Genomic DNA, 15,644 nt, shown 5'->3' on the forward strand with positions numbered 1-15,644 from the left:
TCCCTTTAGCTCCTTGGGTACTTTCTCTAGCTTCTCCATTGGGAGCCCTGTGATACATCCAATAGCTGACTGTGAACATCCACTCCTGTGTTTGCTAGTATCTTAGACTTTTAAAGATATATGACCAAATTCTATAAAGAATGGGGTGGAGTGGGATGGTATTTTAAAGGGTAAATCTACCACGCATAACAACCTAAACTGTAGTATTTAGACAAATCTATCTCAGTGCATTAAGATAGAAAGTAAAGACACACTGGCTAGGTACGGCACTATTTAGAAGAAGTAATCAGGAAGGGTGGTGTAGACCTTAATGTTAACATATGAGAGGCTGAAGCAGGCGGATCACCTCAATTCAAGACTAACCTGTAAAACAATGAATTCAAGGCTAGCCCGTCTGACAGTGAGCCCATCTCAAGAATAAAAACAAATCAATAGAAACTTTTAAGTCTCATAGACATACAGTATCTATCAGCTGAAGTTTCAGGCAACAAGAAACAGAATGTAAATCCAGAGAACTGCTGTACACACACACACACCCCAGTGGCAATGATTTTTACTATAAATGCCAATTGTAACAAATTAGTTCCCTCAAAATAATTCGTGGTGACTAAACAAATTCCTAATTGTGCTTGTTTTGTTTACAGTGACATTCTAATTCTTTTGCTCTGGATGTGGAATCAAACACCTGTGGTCTCTAAAGCTATCTGGGTATTTCAATGAACTATCTGGGTATTTCAATGAACTATCTGGATATTTCAATGAACTATACGGGTATTTCAATGAACTATATGGATATTTCAATGAACTATCTGGGTATTTCAATGAACTATATGGATATTTCAATGAACTATATGGGTATTTCAATGAACTACCAAATTCAAGAACCACTGGAGAAGTGAGCACCTATCTCCCAGGAAGTTGATCAGAAGGAAAGAGAGTACCTTCTTTTAAAATAGTTCTTTTGACACAGCTTCCAATTAGAGTGTTATAGGCCACTTGGTGTCTGATCATATTCAAGATAAGAGGAACTCGGCCAGGGTGCTGGAAGGTGATTTTGCTGACCAGTGTTCCCTGCAGGCTCTGACCATCAGGAAGAGGAGCATCTTTATTGAGAAAATAGCAGTGCTGCTGACCTGGAAGAGCCTAGGCAAAAGAGGAATGCAAATGAATGGTGTTTACTCACCAGTGTACCAAGTCACAAACTATCCTGCAGTGGGCAGGAGGAATACCAAAGTATGGGACATAGTAAGCGTCACCTAGTATACAGACCTCTTTCAACTTATGTTATGAATGTCAACTAGTTATTCTTTAGCTAAAAGATACCTGTTTATGAATGTATTATTGAGATGAATTCCTAACTTAGCTAAAACAAAAACCACCTTAGAAATTTACACTAGCAGTTTCTAAAGAATTACAAAGATGTATGTTAAAAAAAAAAAAAAACTATATAATTATACTTTAGCTGCAACTAGAGAGCTTCGAAGTTGTATAAACTATGCATTCCTATGCAATTCAAACCCAGATGAAGTTTGGTACCTTTCATCCTTTATATGCGCCAGCATTTGTTCTCCATATGTATTTAAAAGGCCTTTCTCATTCTAGCACCTAATGGGCTAGGGCTGAAGAGATAGCTCAGTAGTTAAGAGTGCTCTTTCAGACAACTTAGATTTGGTTCCCAGCACCTATCCATTCACACAGCAGTTCAAACCGTCTGTAACTCTAATTCCAAGAGAATCTGAAACCCTCTTCTGACCTTCATGTGTGTACAAATGCAGTAGTACACTTACATTCATGGAGGGAGAGCACTCATAGACATAAAAATATTAAAGTAAAAGGAAACAAAGCAGGGCAGTTGTGGCACATGTTTTTAGTCCCAAAACTTGTGAGGCAGAGGCAGGCAGATTTCTGAGTTCGAGGCCAGCCTAGTCTACAGAGTGAGTTCCAGGGCATTACAGAGAAACCCCATCTTGAAACACCAAAAAACCAAAAACAAAAACAAAAAAACCAAGGAAACATTTTCCCTCTTTAAGACAGGTCTCACCGTTCACACTTGGCCCAAGAAACAATCCTTCCTCCCCACCCTCCTGCTCTGAGACAGGGTTTCTGTGGTGGTTTAAATCAGGAGGTGTGGCCTTGTTAGAAGAGAGCCACTGTTGGGGTGGGCTTTGAAACCGTACAAGTGCCATGCCTGCTTGGATGCTACCATGCTTCCTACCATGACGATTAATGGACTGAACCTTAGAACCTGTAAGCCAGGCCCAATTAAATGTAGTCATTTATAAGAATTGCCTTGTTCATGGTGTCTTCACAGCAATGGAAATCCTAAGAGCCTCTCTATATAGCCCTGCCTATCCTAGAACTTGCTCGCATGCCTCTGACTCATGAGTGCTGGGATAAAGGTGTGCCACCACGCCCTCAAAAAAACAAAACAAAACAAAATTCTTAGTATCTTTCAACCTTCTAAGAGTTCAAGATAGCATTAAAAGATTTCCAATTCTGATACTTTTTTGAGAAAAGGTTTTGCTACTCCAAAGTCAAGGCAATCCTTAAGCCTCCACTTCCCAAATGCCATGCTCCACCAGTCCTGGATTTCTCTGTAGATACTTCTCAGCATGTCTATTGTCACAGCAATCTAGAGGACTGGTTTATGATCACCCTCTGCTAAATTCAATGGCAGCCTGGGTTACATGAGAACTTGTCTAGAAAGAAGAAGGAAGGGCTAAAGAGATGGCTTGGTGGTTAAGAGCACTGACTCTTTTTCCAAAGGTCCTGAGTTCAAATCCCAGCAACCACATGGTAGCTCACAACCATCCATAGATAGGATGTCCTCTTCTGGTGTGTCTGAAGACAGCTACAGTGTACTTACATATAATAATAAAATAAATCTTTGTGCCAGAGTGTTCTGAGTTCAATTCCCAGCAACCACATGATGGCTTATAACCATCTGTTCAGCTACAGTGTACTCATATACTTAAATAAATACATCCTTAAGAAAAAAAAACAAAAAAAGAAAGGAAGAAAGAAAGAAAGAAGAAGGAAAAGGACATGAAAGAATGCTCCTTGATTTACAGCCACTTGCTTCTCTTCCAGAGGGCCTAGCTTCAGTTAACAGAACCCACATGGCCACTCACAGATGTACATAACTCGAGTTTAGGTGACCTTACTTCTTTGGCACCAGGCAAGCAGGTTATGTATATACTTAAATATAGCAAAATACTGATGCACATAAAATACACATAGACAGAAATGTACATGGCTGTTTAACTCAAAAGCTGATTCTCTTTTGCTTTAGCATGTTTATGATGACTTCTTTTGCCCATCTGAGGATGATTTAGCAATCTAAAAGAAAGCTATTGGAGGGACCTCACTAGTGCTATAGAGAAACAACATTGTTGCAAGTCCACAGGGCCTACTTACAGCGTAAAATCGCATGTTGTGATTCAAAGGTAAAGGGTCAGGATCCTTTGACAGTTCAAACTGAGTGATGAGTTCATAGAGGGGCAGGTAAGTGGGCGGAGTCTCAAACAACGGGATTCCTGGAAATACAAGGACTGTTCGTATCGCTCACATAAGATCAAACTGTGACAGCTTCATTGTCTTCTTGTGATCTTCCTATGCATCTGCCCACATATCCAAAAGTTCTTACAGAGCACTAGTACTAACTACCAGTACTAACTACTAGTACTAACTACTAGTACTAACTACCAGTACTAACTACTAGTACTTTCCTAACAGCTGTACTCAGCAGCACTTCTTTGAAGCCAAAGGACTGTAAATTGTTCAAGATAATCTGAAGTCTTTCATTCTGATTTTAACAAGTTTTATCTCAATGGGTAAAATCTATCTCTATTACAGGCTGGCAAACATTTTAAAAAACAAAGCTTACCTGTGCAATTTTGCAGTTTCTGAACAAATGCTTTAGATACTGGAATTGGCTGGGGAAATTTCAAGAAGAAACACGCAGGAAGATCAACACTGTTGGCACTAGTGACTGCGGAGAAAGAAGGGGTCCTTCAAAAAAAGAAGAGAGGGATATTTTCTATTTTGAAGACTATGAACATTTTTTCTTAGACAAGTATATAATACATAGACCCACAAAAGCTTACTTTTCTACTATCCTGACCACAATTCCAAAGTATATTACCTTATTCTCAAATACTTTAATTCTGAAGTATTTAAAAAAATATGTATAATGGGGCTCAGGGTCTAGCTCAGTGTGAGAGAATACACTTCCTATTTGTAGCCCTGGGTTTGAAAACCAATATAAAACTCCAACTAATTTATTCAGAGCAAAGAATGTGGTCTATAGGGAATATTGGCATATATTATCCTGGTGGTTAATAATGCTAACTGGTATTCTAAAAGACCTGTATTCAATTCCCAGCACCCACATGGCAGTTTATACCATCTGTAACTGCAGCCCCAGGGGATCTGATGGCTGCTTCTAGCCTCAGAGGGCACCAGGACAAAGGATGGTGCAAAGACCCACTGGCAGGCAAAATATACATACACAGAATAAAAAAACACAAATGTGAGACAGTGTGTGTTCTCTGAGTAGGTCTCAAGTAGAAACATTCCAGTACAGGACAGGCGTACATGCATGGAAGCAGAGGGCGACGTCTGAACATCCCAGGAAGATAAACGCACTGGGCTTGCAGCTCAAAAAATAGACGTCACAACTTTAAAACTATCTTCATCTTACCATTTGTTGTCAGCCGGGTGTGACCCCATAATTAATGGGGCAATTGGGAGTTTGTACATAGCAGAGGTTCCTTCAATTGTCACTGAGGCATTCATTCCCAAAGACCGAGGAACTGGGAATAGAAAAAGAAAAAAAGATTTTCTACCTCATAACTAGGACAAGGATCTCAGCACTAAAAAAGACAGAAATGGTGGTCCTGTGTGCAAACCCAGCATTCTGCAGAATGAGAAAAGAAAATGGACCTGAGTTAGAAGCCTGCCTGAGCTACAAGGCTAGACCCAGTTTCAAAAACAGAACAAAGCACAGAAAAAAAAGAAAAGCAAGGCAACACGGAAGCAGGGGCTACAGAGTAAGTCTGAGGCCAGCCTGAGGAGAAATATTATTTTCCAAAAGAACCAAAACAACAACAACCAATAACTAACATGCAGAAGAAACCCCTACCGTATCTGTCACCATGAATCTACATACTCTAATCCCACAAAAATCACAAATGTTACAAGCTTGGGTTGGAGAGATAGGTCAGTGGTTAAAAAGCACTGGCTGCTCTCCCAGAGGTCCCTGGTTCAATTCCCGGTAACCACATGGCAGGTCACAGCTGTTTGCAACTCAAGTTCTGGGACTTCCACAAACATACGTGCAGGCAAAACACAAATGCAAGTGAAATAAATATAAAGAAAAGAGATAAAAAGAAAAGGAAGCAGGTGGAGTATGCCATAAGCACGCCTATGTCACACTGCATCAATTCCTGCCCAAAGGGGTAAAAAAATGGGGAGGGGGGGAGGACTACAAGCTACCTCCCCACAGCAATCAGTATTTCTTTCTGCTAATGATTAAAGAGCTCACTATCAACTTTTACTTTCATTCACAACTTCACAATGTATTTAAATGAGCTTATAATGACAGGACAATGATTGAAGCTATACTGCGGTCAAGTGTCCTGGTCTAGTTCTTCTGTTCTTTTGCTGTATTAGTCCAAACACAAGCAGGTGTGGTGTGCATACCCAAGAACTAAGAGTCCCAAGTTCATCCTCGGTTATATAACAAATCTGAGACCAGTTGACTCTGCCTCCCACCAACCCCCAGCTGCAGCCATATGACATTCCTGTCTCAAAACACCAAAAGCAGAAAGTTAAAATACCAAGGGTCGTTCATTACTGCAGTTAAGTCGTAGTTATTTAATCATTGAGAAAGTGTCACCACGTAGTCTAATTTAGCCTTCCACTCAGGTTTCCCTGCCTGTGCATCCTCGCTGTGGGCACTCTGGGATGTCCCACCAAACCCAGCCTTCCTCCCCTTTAGCATAATCAGGAAGCTGGGTATTTGTCAGTAATCTACATCTCATCACTGACTCATTTACTTACGAAGCTAATATTATATATAGGCTTGAGTGCTTAAGTACATATACATGTATATATGTGAGATATATATGGATCTGTTCATATGACATGTTCATATTATATACATAAAGATAGAAAATTAAGAAATACCACATTATATGATTATTAGCCGGGGAGACTGGGCATTTGAATTTTACCAACATTTTTAACACATCAGAGAAAGGAGAGCATAGTGGTACACACTGTAACTCCACCACCTGGGAGGTAGAGGTCGTCCTGTCTCAATAAACCATATCTAGTAGGAATGGTAGTTCATAACTATACTCTCAGTTCTTGGAAGGCTGAAGTGATATATATGATCACTATACGTAAGTTTGACAGCCACCCTGTGTTACATAGTGAGTTCTAGGACAGCCTACGTAACAGAAAGAGATCTGCCTCAAAGTACATGAAACAACACACACTTACCATTCTTTTCATGCAAAATGATAGGAGAGGCAGTCTTATCATCCAGCAGGTCAGATGGAGAGGCATAGTATTTCATATTCATTAAATGACCTATCATTAATAAAAGTTATTAATAAGGCATCTTTATTAGTAAATTATATACTTTAAAAAAGCATTCATTATATTTGTGGTGGCACTCAACTATAAAGAAACCTCATCTTAAACTAATAAGAAAAGGCTGGGGACAGCTCAGGGAAGAGTGATTACCTTGCCTACAAAAAGCTTTAAAACTTCGTAATAAACACACACACATACATTCCTACATCTCCACACATGGGCATGCACATACACCCACACACCACACACACACTTAATTCTATAGGGCCAGTGAGACAGCATATCCAACAAGAAAGCCTGCCACCAAGTCTGACAGCTGAGTTCCCAAGGACATTTTATGCTAGGACAGAACTGACTCTGACCTCCACATACTTAAAAAGACACACACTCAGAAAGAAGATAAATGTAATGAAATAGAAAACAAAGAGTTGCACAAATATGCAAAGTCATGTCCTAAATAAGCTTATGAAAAGTTTATTGATCCTGGGAACAGCAATATAGTTCACACAAAGAAAAAAAGGAAAAGTATTAACATCTTCGAAGTCATTAAAAATGACTGGTATAGTAACTTTCTTATTGAGCTTATGTCTTCAGAAGCTCAAGGTAAAATTAAAAGCTTGGGACTGGAGAGATGGCTCAGTGGTTAAGAGCACTGCCTGAGCCGGGCGTGGTGGCACACGCCTTTAATCCCAGCTCTCAGGAGGCAGAGGCAGGCGGATTTCTGAGTTCAAGGCCAGCCTGGTCTACAAAGTGAGTTCCAGGACAGCCAGGGCTATACAGAGAAACCCTGTCTCGAAAAACCAATCAATCAATCAATAAATAAATAAATAATTTCAAAGGGGGCTGGAGAGATGGCTCAGTGGTTAAGAGCACTGGCTGCTCTTCCAGAGGTCCTGAGTTCAATTCCCAGCAACCACATGGTGGCTCACAACCATCTGTAATGGGATCCAATGCCCTCTTCTGGGGTGTCTGAATACATGAAGATAGAGGACTCATAAAATAAATAAATCTTTCAAACAAACAAACAAACAAAAAACGGGTTGGCCGGGCGTGGTGGCACACGCCTTTAATCCCAGCTCTCAGGAGGCAGAGGCAGGCGGATTTCTGAGTTCAAGGCCAGCCTGGTCTACAAAGTGAGTTCCAGGACAGCCAGGGCTATACAGAGAAACCCTGTCTCGAAAAACCAAAAAAAATAAATAAATAAATAAAATGAAAAAATAAAAAAATAAAAAAAGAGCACTGCCTGCTCTTCCAGAGGTCCTGAGTTCAATTCCCAGCAACCACATGGTGGCTCACAACCATCTGTAATGGGATCCAATGCCCTCTTCTGGGGTGTCTGAAAACAGGTACAGTATAGTCACAAACCTAAAGTAAAAATATAAATTTTTTTTAAAAAGTGATATACACCGGTGAACATCTGGCCTAGAATGCACAGAGCTCTGGTTTGATTCCCAGCACTCACTGCAAAAGAACACAAAAGGAACTGAGGGTGCTAGAGAGACGGCTCCCTGGTCAGCGTGCTGCCAGGAAAGCACAAGCAGCTAAGCATGGCAGTCTAACCCCTGCAATCTCAGCACTGTGCTGGGGAGGGGCAGGAAGATCACTAACTGGTGCTTACTGGCTGCCAGCCTAGGTCCAGGATCCCCGAGAAATCCTGCCTCAAGGGACTAAGGCAGAATGGTAGGGTAGGCTGCCTGTCCTACTCTGGCCCCCACACATATATGCACACCACACTCACATCCATGTTAAAATAAGATCGTAGTCTTTAAACTAATAGCCATACATTTTACTAAAAAAAAGAAAAAGAAAAGAAAATTAAGAAAGGCTAACTTACCCCCGCTCCGTGGGGTGAGGTAACCAACACTTCCATGAAGAATCTTATCCAAGGGAGTGGCATTGGTTGCCTTCCTACAAGACAAATAATCTATGTGTGATTGGATTTAGCCACTGACAGTTTCAGTCAAAGTCTGATACTGAGCTAAGTTCATAAAGTTTTATAAAGCTATCAAAATGACTTCAGCTTGTAACTGCACACATAAGATGTGCTCCTCACTGTCAATGAACGGGGCTGTTTTCCAGTAACCATCAGTATGAAATATAGTAAAATGTACAACTACGCCAGGTATGTACACCCCCATAATTCTGTAACTGGAGTGGATGACACTGCTGCACCTTACATGTCAGCTGGGCTGGGAGTCCTAGAGACACTCAATCTCAAATTAATGAATAAAATATTAGATCTGGATAACTATCCGATAATCAATTCAACTTTGAAAATATTTCAGATATAGTCTATAGAATAACAACTAACAACTCAGCAATAACTGAACTATCTCAGTTATCCATGAGTTTCTGAGTTGTTATACTCAGAAAATAGAATGTAATACTCATTTTGAAGCAACAGCAAATCACAAATGTGTATAAACATGCATAATGCAGACATGTGCTGTGTAGTAATATGCAAAGATATGTAATCGCATATACTGTAGTACACCTATAAGTGTAAAAGTTAAGATGTTAAAAATCCCCTGGAGGAGAAATTAAGAGTCATAGAATGGGAGCTGGTGAGATGGCTCAGTGGGTAAGAGCACCCGACTGCTCTTCCAGAGGTCCAGAGTTCATATCCCAGCAACCACATGGTGGCTCACAACCATCCGTAACGAGTTCTGGCGCCCTCTTCTGGAGTGTCTGAGGACAGCTACAGTGTACTTACATATAATAAATAAATAAATCTTAAAAAAAAAAAAAAAGTCATAGAATGGTCTCATCAGCCAGTCTTACCAGTACATAATAGCCATTTTAGAAAGGTCCTGTTCTAATGATTGGAGAGCCAGATACATTTTAGTCTTCAGTTTGCTAGAGAGTAGACAAGAAAAAAATGAGTTAAACAGTTCTATTAAATAAGCACATACAAGCACTGTCACTGGCCAGATGTGGTGGCACACACCTTCAACCCCAGTCAGTGTGAAGCAGAGGCAAGCGCATCTCTCCAAGGTCAGGCTAGCCTAGTCTACATAGTAATTCTAGTCCAGTCGAGGTTACTCAGTGAGACCCTGTCTCAAAACAATAATAACAAGAAAACTAAAAAATACTGACTAGGTGGTTAGAACCAATTAAACTGTTTTAACTCTTAAAAAAAAAAGTTAAAAAACAAGGTGTGGTTTGCACAACCTTAATCCTAGCACTCAGGAGGCAGAGATATGCAGATTGCCAGGAGTTTGAGCTAGGCTGATCTACGTAGTGTTCCAGGACAGCTAGGGTTACACAGTGAGAGCTCGTTATAAAAAGTAAAATGAATAAAATATAAACTATCAAAGATGGACATCCCATCACACAGGATAATCTTAACACATAGGATAAAGAAGGAACTAAGAAATTCAAGGCCAAGGCCATTCTCAAATACATACTGAGGTCAAGCCTGGGCTACTATTACTTTTGGGGGGGGAGGGGAGGAACTACCAGAGTTTATGTGTATTTTCCTTTAAAAGAGTCAAGCAGTTTAACAGAATCCCTGAAATCAACACACTGAAGATATTTCAACAATTGTGTTCTATCTTCTCAAATTTCAACTCATTAAAAGCAGACATGTCCACTTTCAGATAAAAACCTTAGGAGATAGAAAAGTTAAAAATAAAATACTTTAAGAACTAGAGGGTCTGGGGATTTAGCTCAGTGGTAGAGAGCTTGTCTAGCAAGTGCAAGGCCCTGGGTTTGGTCCTCAGCTCTGAAAAAAAAAAAGGACTAGAGAGATGACTTAGTGGTTGAAAAGTACTGACTGCTCTCCCAGAGAACACAGGTTCAATTCCCAGCCCTTCTGACTTCCACAGGTACAGATCTGATGAACAGACACACATGGAGTTAAAACAAACTGAACAACCCCACCCAAAAAACTAAAACAAACAAAAAACTCCAAACCAATTTTAAAAAAACCCATATACATAAAATAAACATTTAAAAGTTTTTTGTTTTGTTTTTTTTTTTTTTTTTTTTTGGTTTTTCGAGACAGGGTTTCTCTGTGTAGCCCTGGCTGTCCTGGAACTCACTTTGTAGACCAGGCTGGCCTCGAACTCGGAAATCCGCCTGCCTCTGCCTCCCGAGTGCTGGGATTAAAGGCGTGTGCCACCACGCCCGGCTAACATTTAAAAGTTAAGGGGCAGCACGCGGGAGGCAGAGGCAGGCAGATTTCTGAGTTTGAGGCCAGCCTGGTCTACAGAGTGAGTTCCAGGACAGCCAGGGCTACACAGAGAAACCCTGTCTCGAAAAACCAAAAACAAACAAACAAACAAAAAAAGTTAAGGGGCTGGAGAGATGGCTCAGGGGTTAAGAGCACTGACTGCTCTTCCAGAGGTCCTGAGTTCAATTCTCAGCAACCACCTGGTGGCTCACAACATCTATAATGGGATCTGATGCCCTCTTCTGGTGTGTCTGAAGACAGCGACAGTGTACTTATATATATATAATACAAATAAATACTTCTTTAAAAAATAAAAATATACAATAAAATTAAATAAACATACAGCAGAAAGGTATGAAAATGTATAACCCAAACTGGCTCACAGACTCATACTCCTTTTTCCAAAATGGAAAGCAAATGAGTAAGTGAAATGACTTACTTGTCTCCTGGGAGGTTATACAGATTAACAAGACCCTTCAGATGCTTGGAAAATTCCTCAAAATTCTTTTCCCTATAGGGAATTCAGGAAGGTGGGGAAAGAGAAAATACAACAGGAAATTACTACTTTATTCTACAAAAACCATGGCTATCAAAACTCATTTAATAATCTGCCCACACTTCTATCCACATAAATCGTCTAGTTAACCTAGAAAGGAAGAAAAGCAAGCCGGGTTGCAGATGGCTCCACAGTTCCCAGTGCTGGCTGCTGCTCCTGAAAAGCACCCACAACTGTCTGCACCTCCACCAACAAGGCGTATAGTAGACTATTTTGGCCCCCATAGCACTCAGTACTTATGGGGTATAGATATAGGATGCATATGGTGCAGAGACATTCATACACATAAAACTCTAAAACCTGAAAGCAAGAGGCCTGGAGTGATGGCTCAGTGATTGAGAGCACTACCTGCTCTTCTAGAGGACATGAGTTCAATTCCCAGGAACCACATGGTGTTTCACAACCATCTATAATGAGATCTGATGCCCTCTTCTGTCATGTAGGCATATATGTAGGCAGAAAACTCATACACATAAAATATATAAATAAATCTTTCCCTCAGTTAAATCCTATGAGTTTGAGGCTAGCCTGGTCTACAAATTCAGTTCCAGGCCAGCCAGAGCTACACAGAGAAACTGTGTCTTTAAAAAACGAAACACAAAACAAAAAAAAGTTGAGTCAAAAGGCAGTGGGACTTGGTGGTATATTCCTAACTCCAGAATCTGACCCAGGAGGATTGTGGAGAGGAATGTGAGTTCACGACCAATCTGAGCTACAGAGCAAGACTTGATCTCAAAAGCAAAAAAAAAACCAAAGAAAAACAGCTATACCCAAATGGCGCTAATGGTAGAGCCCTTTCCAGTCTAGTCTACTGGAGTCCATATATAGTACCATGGTGAATGGAGCCCAGGGTTCAACCCCCTAGCATACACATATGAAGTCAAGGACCCAATAACTATTTGGCTCCTACATACATTTAGCTCTTCTGCTTTTTACCTTCCATCCCTTTAACATGTTACTAAAACTGGGTGCACACTACACGTATGTTTGATTGAAACTGTGATAAAGTACATGATCAAGGATGCAGTCTACAGTTACATGCAACCTACGAGCTTAGAGTGGACAGAGGGGTTATTCCCGAGCTAATCACATACTACAGCATACGCCTGTGCCCAACTACAACACAGAATAAGGAATATATTAGTGTGATGACTGGGTTTTTTTATCCCAACATTAAGGCTTAAAATGTGATTCAAATGAGCTTTTGTGGCTTAGAACTAAGAATGCAAAACATGGTAAGAAATAGAAGGGAATAAAAGACATTATCACATTCCAACAACTCTGCTTTTCCATCTGTTTTTGTTTGCTTTGTTTCTTGAGACAGGGTTTCTATGTATAACCATGTCAGTCCTAGAAATCATTCTGTAGACGAGGCTGGCCTCAAATTCAAATATCCACCTGCCTCTGCCTCCCAAGTGCTTGGATTAAAAGCATGTGACACACACATGCACACATACACTCACGCAAGCACACACACGTTGTCCCTCTCCCTCCATTGCTTTTAATCTTAAAGAAAAATGGGTCTAAAACAAATTAGCTACAAGGCTAAACAGTTTATTCTCAATGCTGTAAGCATTTAAACAGAACAGCACAGTGGCAGTAAAAAGATATATTCCCTAACACACTATCACCATGCATACTAAGTGACTAAAAATATGATGTAAAGATAAGTTCCATGGGGCTGGAGAAATGGCTCAGTGGTTAAGAGCTCTGACTGCTCTTCCAGAGGTCCTGAGTTCAAATCCCAGCAACCACATGGTGGCTCACAACCATCTGTAGTGGGATCTGATGCCCTCTTCTGGTGTGTGTCTGAAGACAGCTGCAGTGTACTCATATAAATAAAAATAAATCTTTTTTTAAAAAAGATGAAGTTCCATTATAAATCACCCCCTTCAAACAAGTTTACAAATTAATTTTAGAATATCACAAATTCATAAGTTAACATAATCTACTCCAAGTAAAATCCAGAAATATTCATTCATTCTAGAATATTCTGATGACACATCTTGGTGAGTTTCAATTCAATATTTATATGGTTTATTTTAGACTATCACCATTTATTTACTTATCCATTAATTAATTAATTAATTCACTCGCTCATTTTTACTTCATGTGCACTGATGTTTTTGGTTGTATTCATACAAGCATGTATGCATACATGCATGCATGTGTAAGAGTGTCAGATCCTCTGCAACTGGAGCAATATACAGATGTAGGGACTGAACCTGGCTCATGTGGAAGAGCAGCCAGTGCTCTTAACCACTGAGCCATTTCTCCAGCCCCATTGTTTATTTAGATAGGGTAGAGCTATGTAACTCAGGCTAGCCTGATATTATATAGCCCAAAGCTCAAACTCGCAACAATTCCCCTATACTGGCCTCTGGGATACTGGAAATAATTATAGATGTATGCATACCAATATATTTGACCATATTACATCTTTTCTTGTGGTTTGGTTTGGTTTTAGTCTTTCAAGACAGAGTTTATCTGTAGCCCTGGCTACCCTAGAACTTTATCTGTAGACCAGGCTGGCCTCAAACACAGAGATCCACCTGCCTCTGCCTCCCGAGTGCTGAGGTGAAAGGCATGTGCCACCATCATGGTCTGGCTGTATGACAATTTTTAAAATATGTTTACAGACCTGGTTCAGTAGTTAAAAATTCTGCTGTTCTTATAGAGAACCCAAGTTTATTTCCCAGTACCCACATGGTAGCTCACAACTGTCCACATGCAGGCAAAATACTCACATATACAATATAAAATAAGTAAGTCAAAAAACCAAACATTTTAAAGATTGAAATTTGGTATATTTGACTATAAAGATAATAAACTGCTAATAAGAAGCCTGAATATAAAACCTACTTCCTCCAAGTGAAAAGTCTTTCTAAGATATACACTTATGTTCAATATTCAAAACAAAAATGAACTTCTTCTAATTACCAGAAATTCTTATGTCTGGGTTTAAATTTAAACACAGGAGTTCCACTCAGTTCAAAGGGGGGAAAAAAAAAATCAAAATGGCAGGAAAAGCAACCAAAAATAACAGACTGTTGTCAAGGCTACTACTTTTACTGTGATAGATTATATGTAATACACAGACCTAGCTTGTTCTCAAAGTTGAAATGAAAATGTTGTATTATTGGTTTGGAGTCAATATTCTTATACAATTTCCAATTCAATGGTAGTGCTTTGTGATGAGATTAATCTTAATTGTTAATTGGTGGGATTTAGAATCACCATGGAACCAAGTCTCTGGGCACATCTGTAAGGGATTGGGTGCATTAGATCAACTGACCTGGCAAGATCCAGTCTAAGATGTGGGTGCTAAGTCCTATGAACTGACGTACAAGACTGAGGTTTTTTTTTTTTAAAGTAGAAAAGGAAGAAAGAGAGAAAGAAAGAAAGAGAAAGAAAGAAAAAGAAAAAAAGAAAGAAAGAAAGAAAGAAAGAAAGAAAGAAAGAAAGAAAGAAAGAAAAAGAAAGAAAGGAAGGAAGGAAGGAGGAAAAGAGAGAGAGAATTAAAAAGCATGGTGGTGAGCACCTTTAATGATAGCTCGGGGGTAGCCAGAGACAGGGTTTCTCTGAACAGCCCCCACTGCCCTCAAACTCCTCACTCTATAGAGCAGGCTGTGTTCATACTCATGAGATCTGCCTGCCTCCTAAGTGCTGGGATTAAAGGCAAATGCTACCATGCCTAGCATGCTATTCACTTTTGATCAACAAAGAATTCCCATGATTCTTTTAGCACTTCTTACCCAGTTGTGATTTGTCCTGCATACATCTGTCAAGGTATGTATGTGTAAGTGTGTGGTGTACACATGTACATAAACATAAATAAACATAAGCATATAATAAAAAATATACAGTATGTATCTATGTACATAGTTTTGATTTTTGTGATGCTGGAAGAAACTGAATCCCCAAGTGTACACACTAGGTGAATGCTAAACTACTAAGTTAACATCTCCAGCTCATACAATTTGTTTTAATTGAACCACAGCTTTTTAAAAAATATTTTATTATATATATATGAATGCTCTATCTTCATGCACATCAGAAGAGGGAATCAAATCCCACTACAGATGGTTGTGAACTATGTGGTTGCTGAGTCTTGAACTTAGGACCTCTAAAGGAGAAGTCAGTGCTCTTAATCACGGAGCCATCTCTCCAGTCCTTATCCAGATAATTTTGATTATCACAATTATTGAGTGGATACTTTTGGCAAGTCCAAAGAAAGAAGAGGGCAGCGGGGCGTGGTAGCGCACACCTTTAATCCCAGCACTGGGGAGGCAGAGGCAGGCGGATTTCTGA

General features: G+C 39.8%; 1 protein-coding gene across 4 annotated transcripts in view; it reads right to left on the bottom strand.

Annotated features, from left to right (window-relative positions):
• The window catches only part of Med1 (mediator complex subunit 1), a 40,842-nt gene that overhangs the window by 11,034 nt on the left and 14,164 nt on the right, over positions 1 to 15,644 (bottom strand). For all 4 annotated transcript variants that reach the window (XM_029483462.1, XM_021175428.2, XM_021175427.2 and 1 more), the window contains exons 7-14: positions 11,217 to 11,288; positions 9,385 to 9,459; positions 8,438 to 8,511; positions 6,508 to 6,597; positions 4,703 to 4,814; positions 3,887 to 4,011; positions 3,418 to 3,536; positions 942 to 1,143 (exon numbers count right to left, since the gene is read on the bottom strand). In XM_029483462.1, coding sequence (XP_029339322.1) covers positions 942 to 1,143; positions 3,418 to 3,536; positions 3,887 to 4,011; positions 4,703 to 4,814; positions 6,508 to 6,597; positions 8,438 to 8,511; positions 9,385 to 9,459; positions 11,217 to 11,288 — 869 coding nt within the window. The remainder of the gene's footprint in view (positions 1 to 941; positions 1,144 to 3,417; positions 3,537 to 3,886; positions 4,012 to 4,702; positions 4,815 to 6,507; positions 6,598 to 8,437; positions 8,512 to 9,384; positions 9,460 to 11,216; positions 11,289 to 15,644) is intronic.

The sequence above is a fragment of the Mus caroli genome, chromosome 11 (genome assembly GCF_900094665.2).
Source record: "Mus caroli chromosome 11, CAROLI_EIJ_v1.1, whole genome shotgun sequence".
In the NCBI taxonomy this organism is placed as follows: Eukaryota; Metazoa; Chordata; class Mammalia; order Rodentia; family Muridae; genus Mus; species Mus caroli.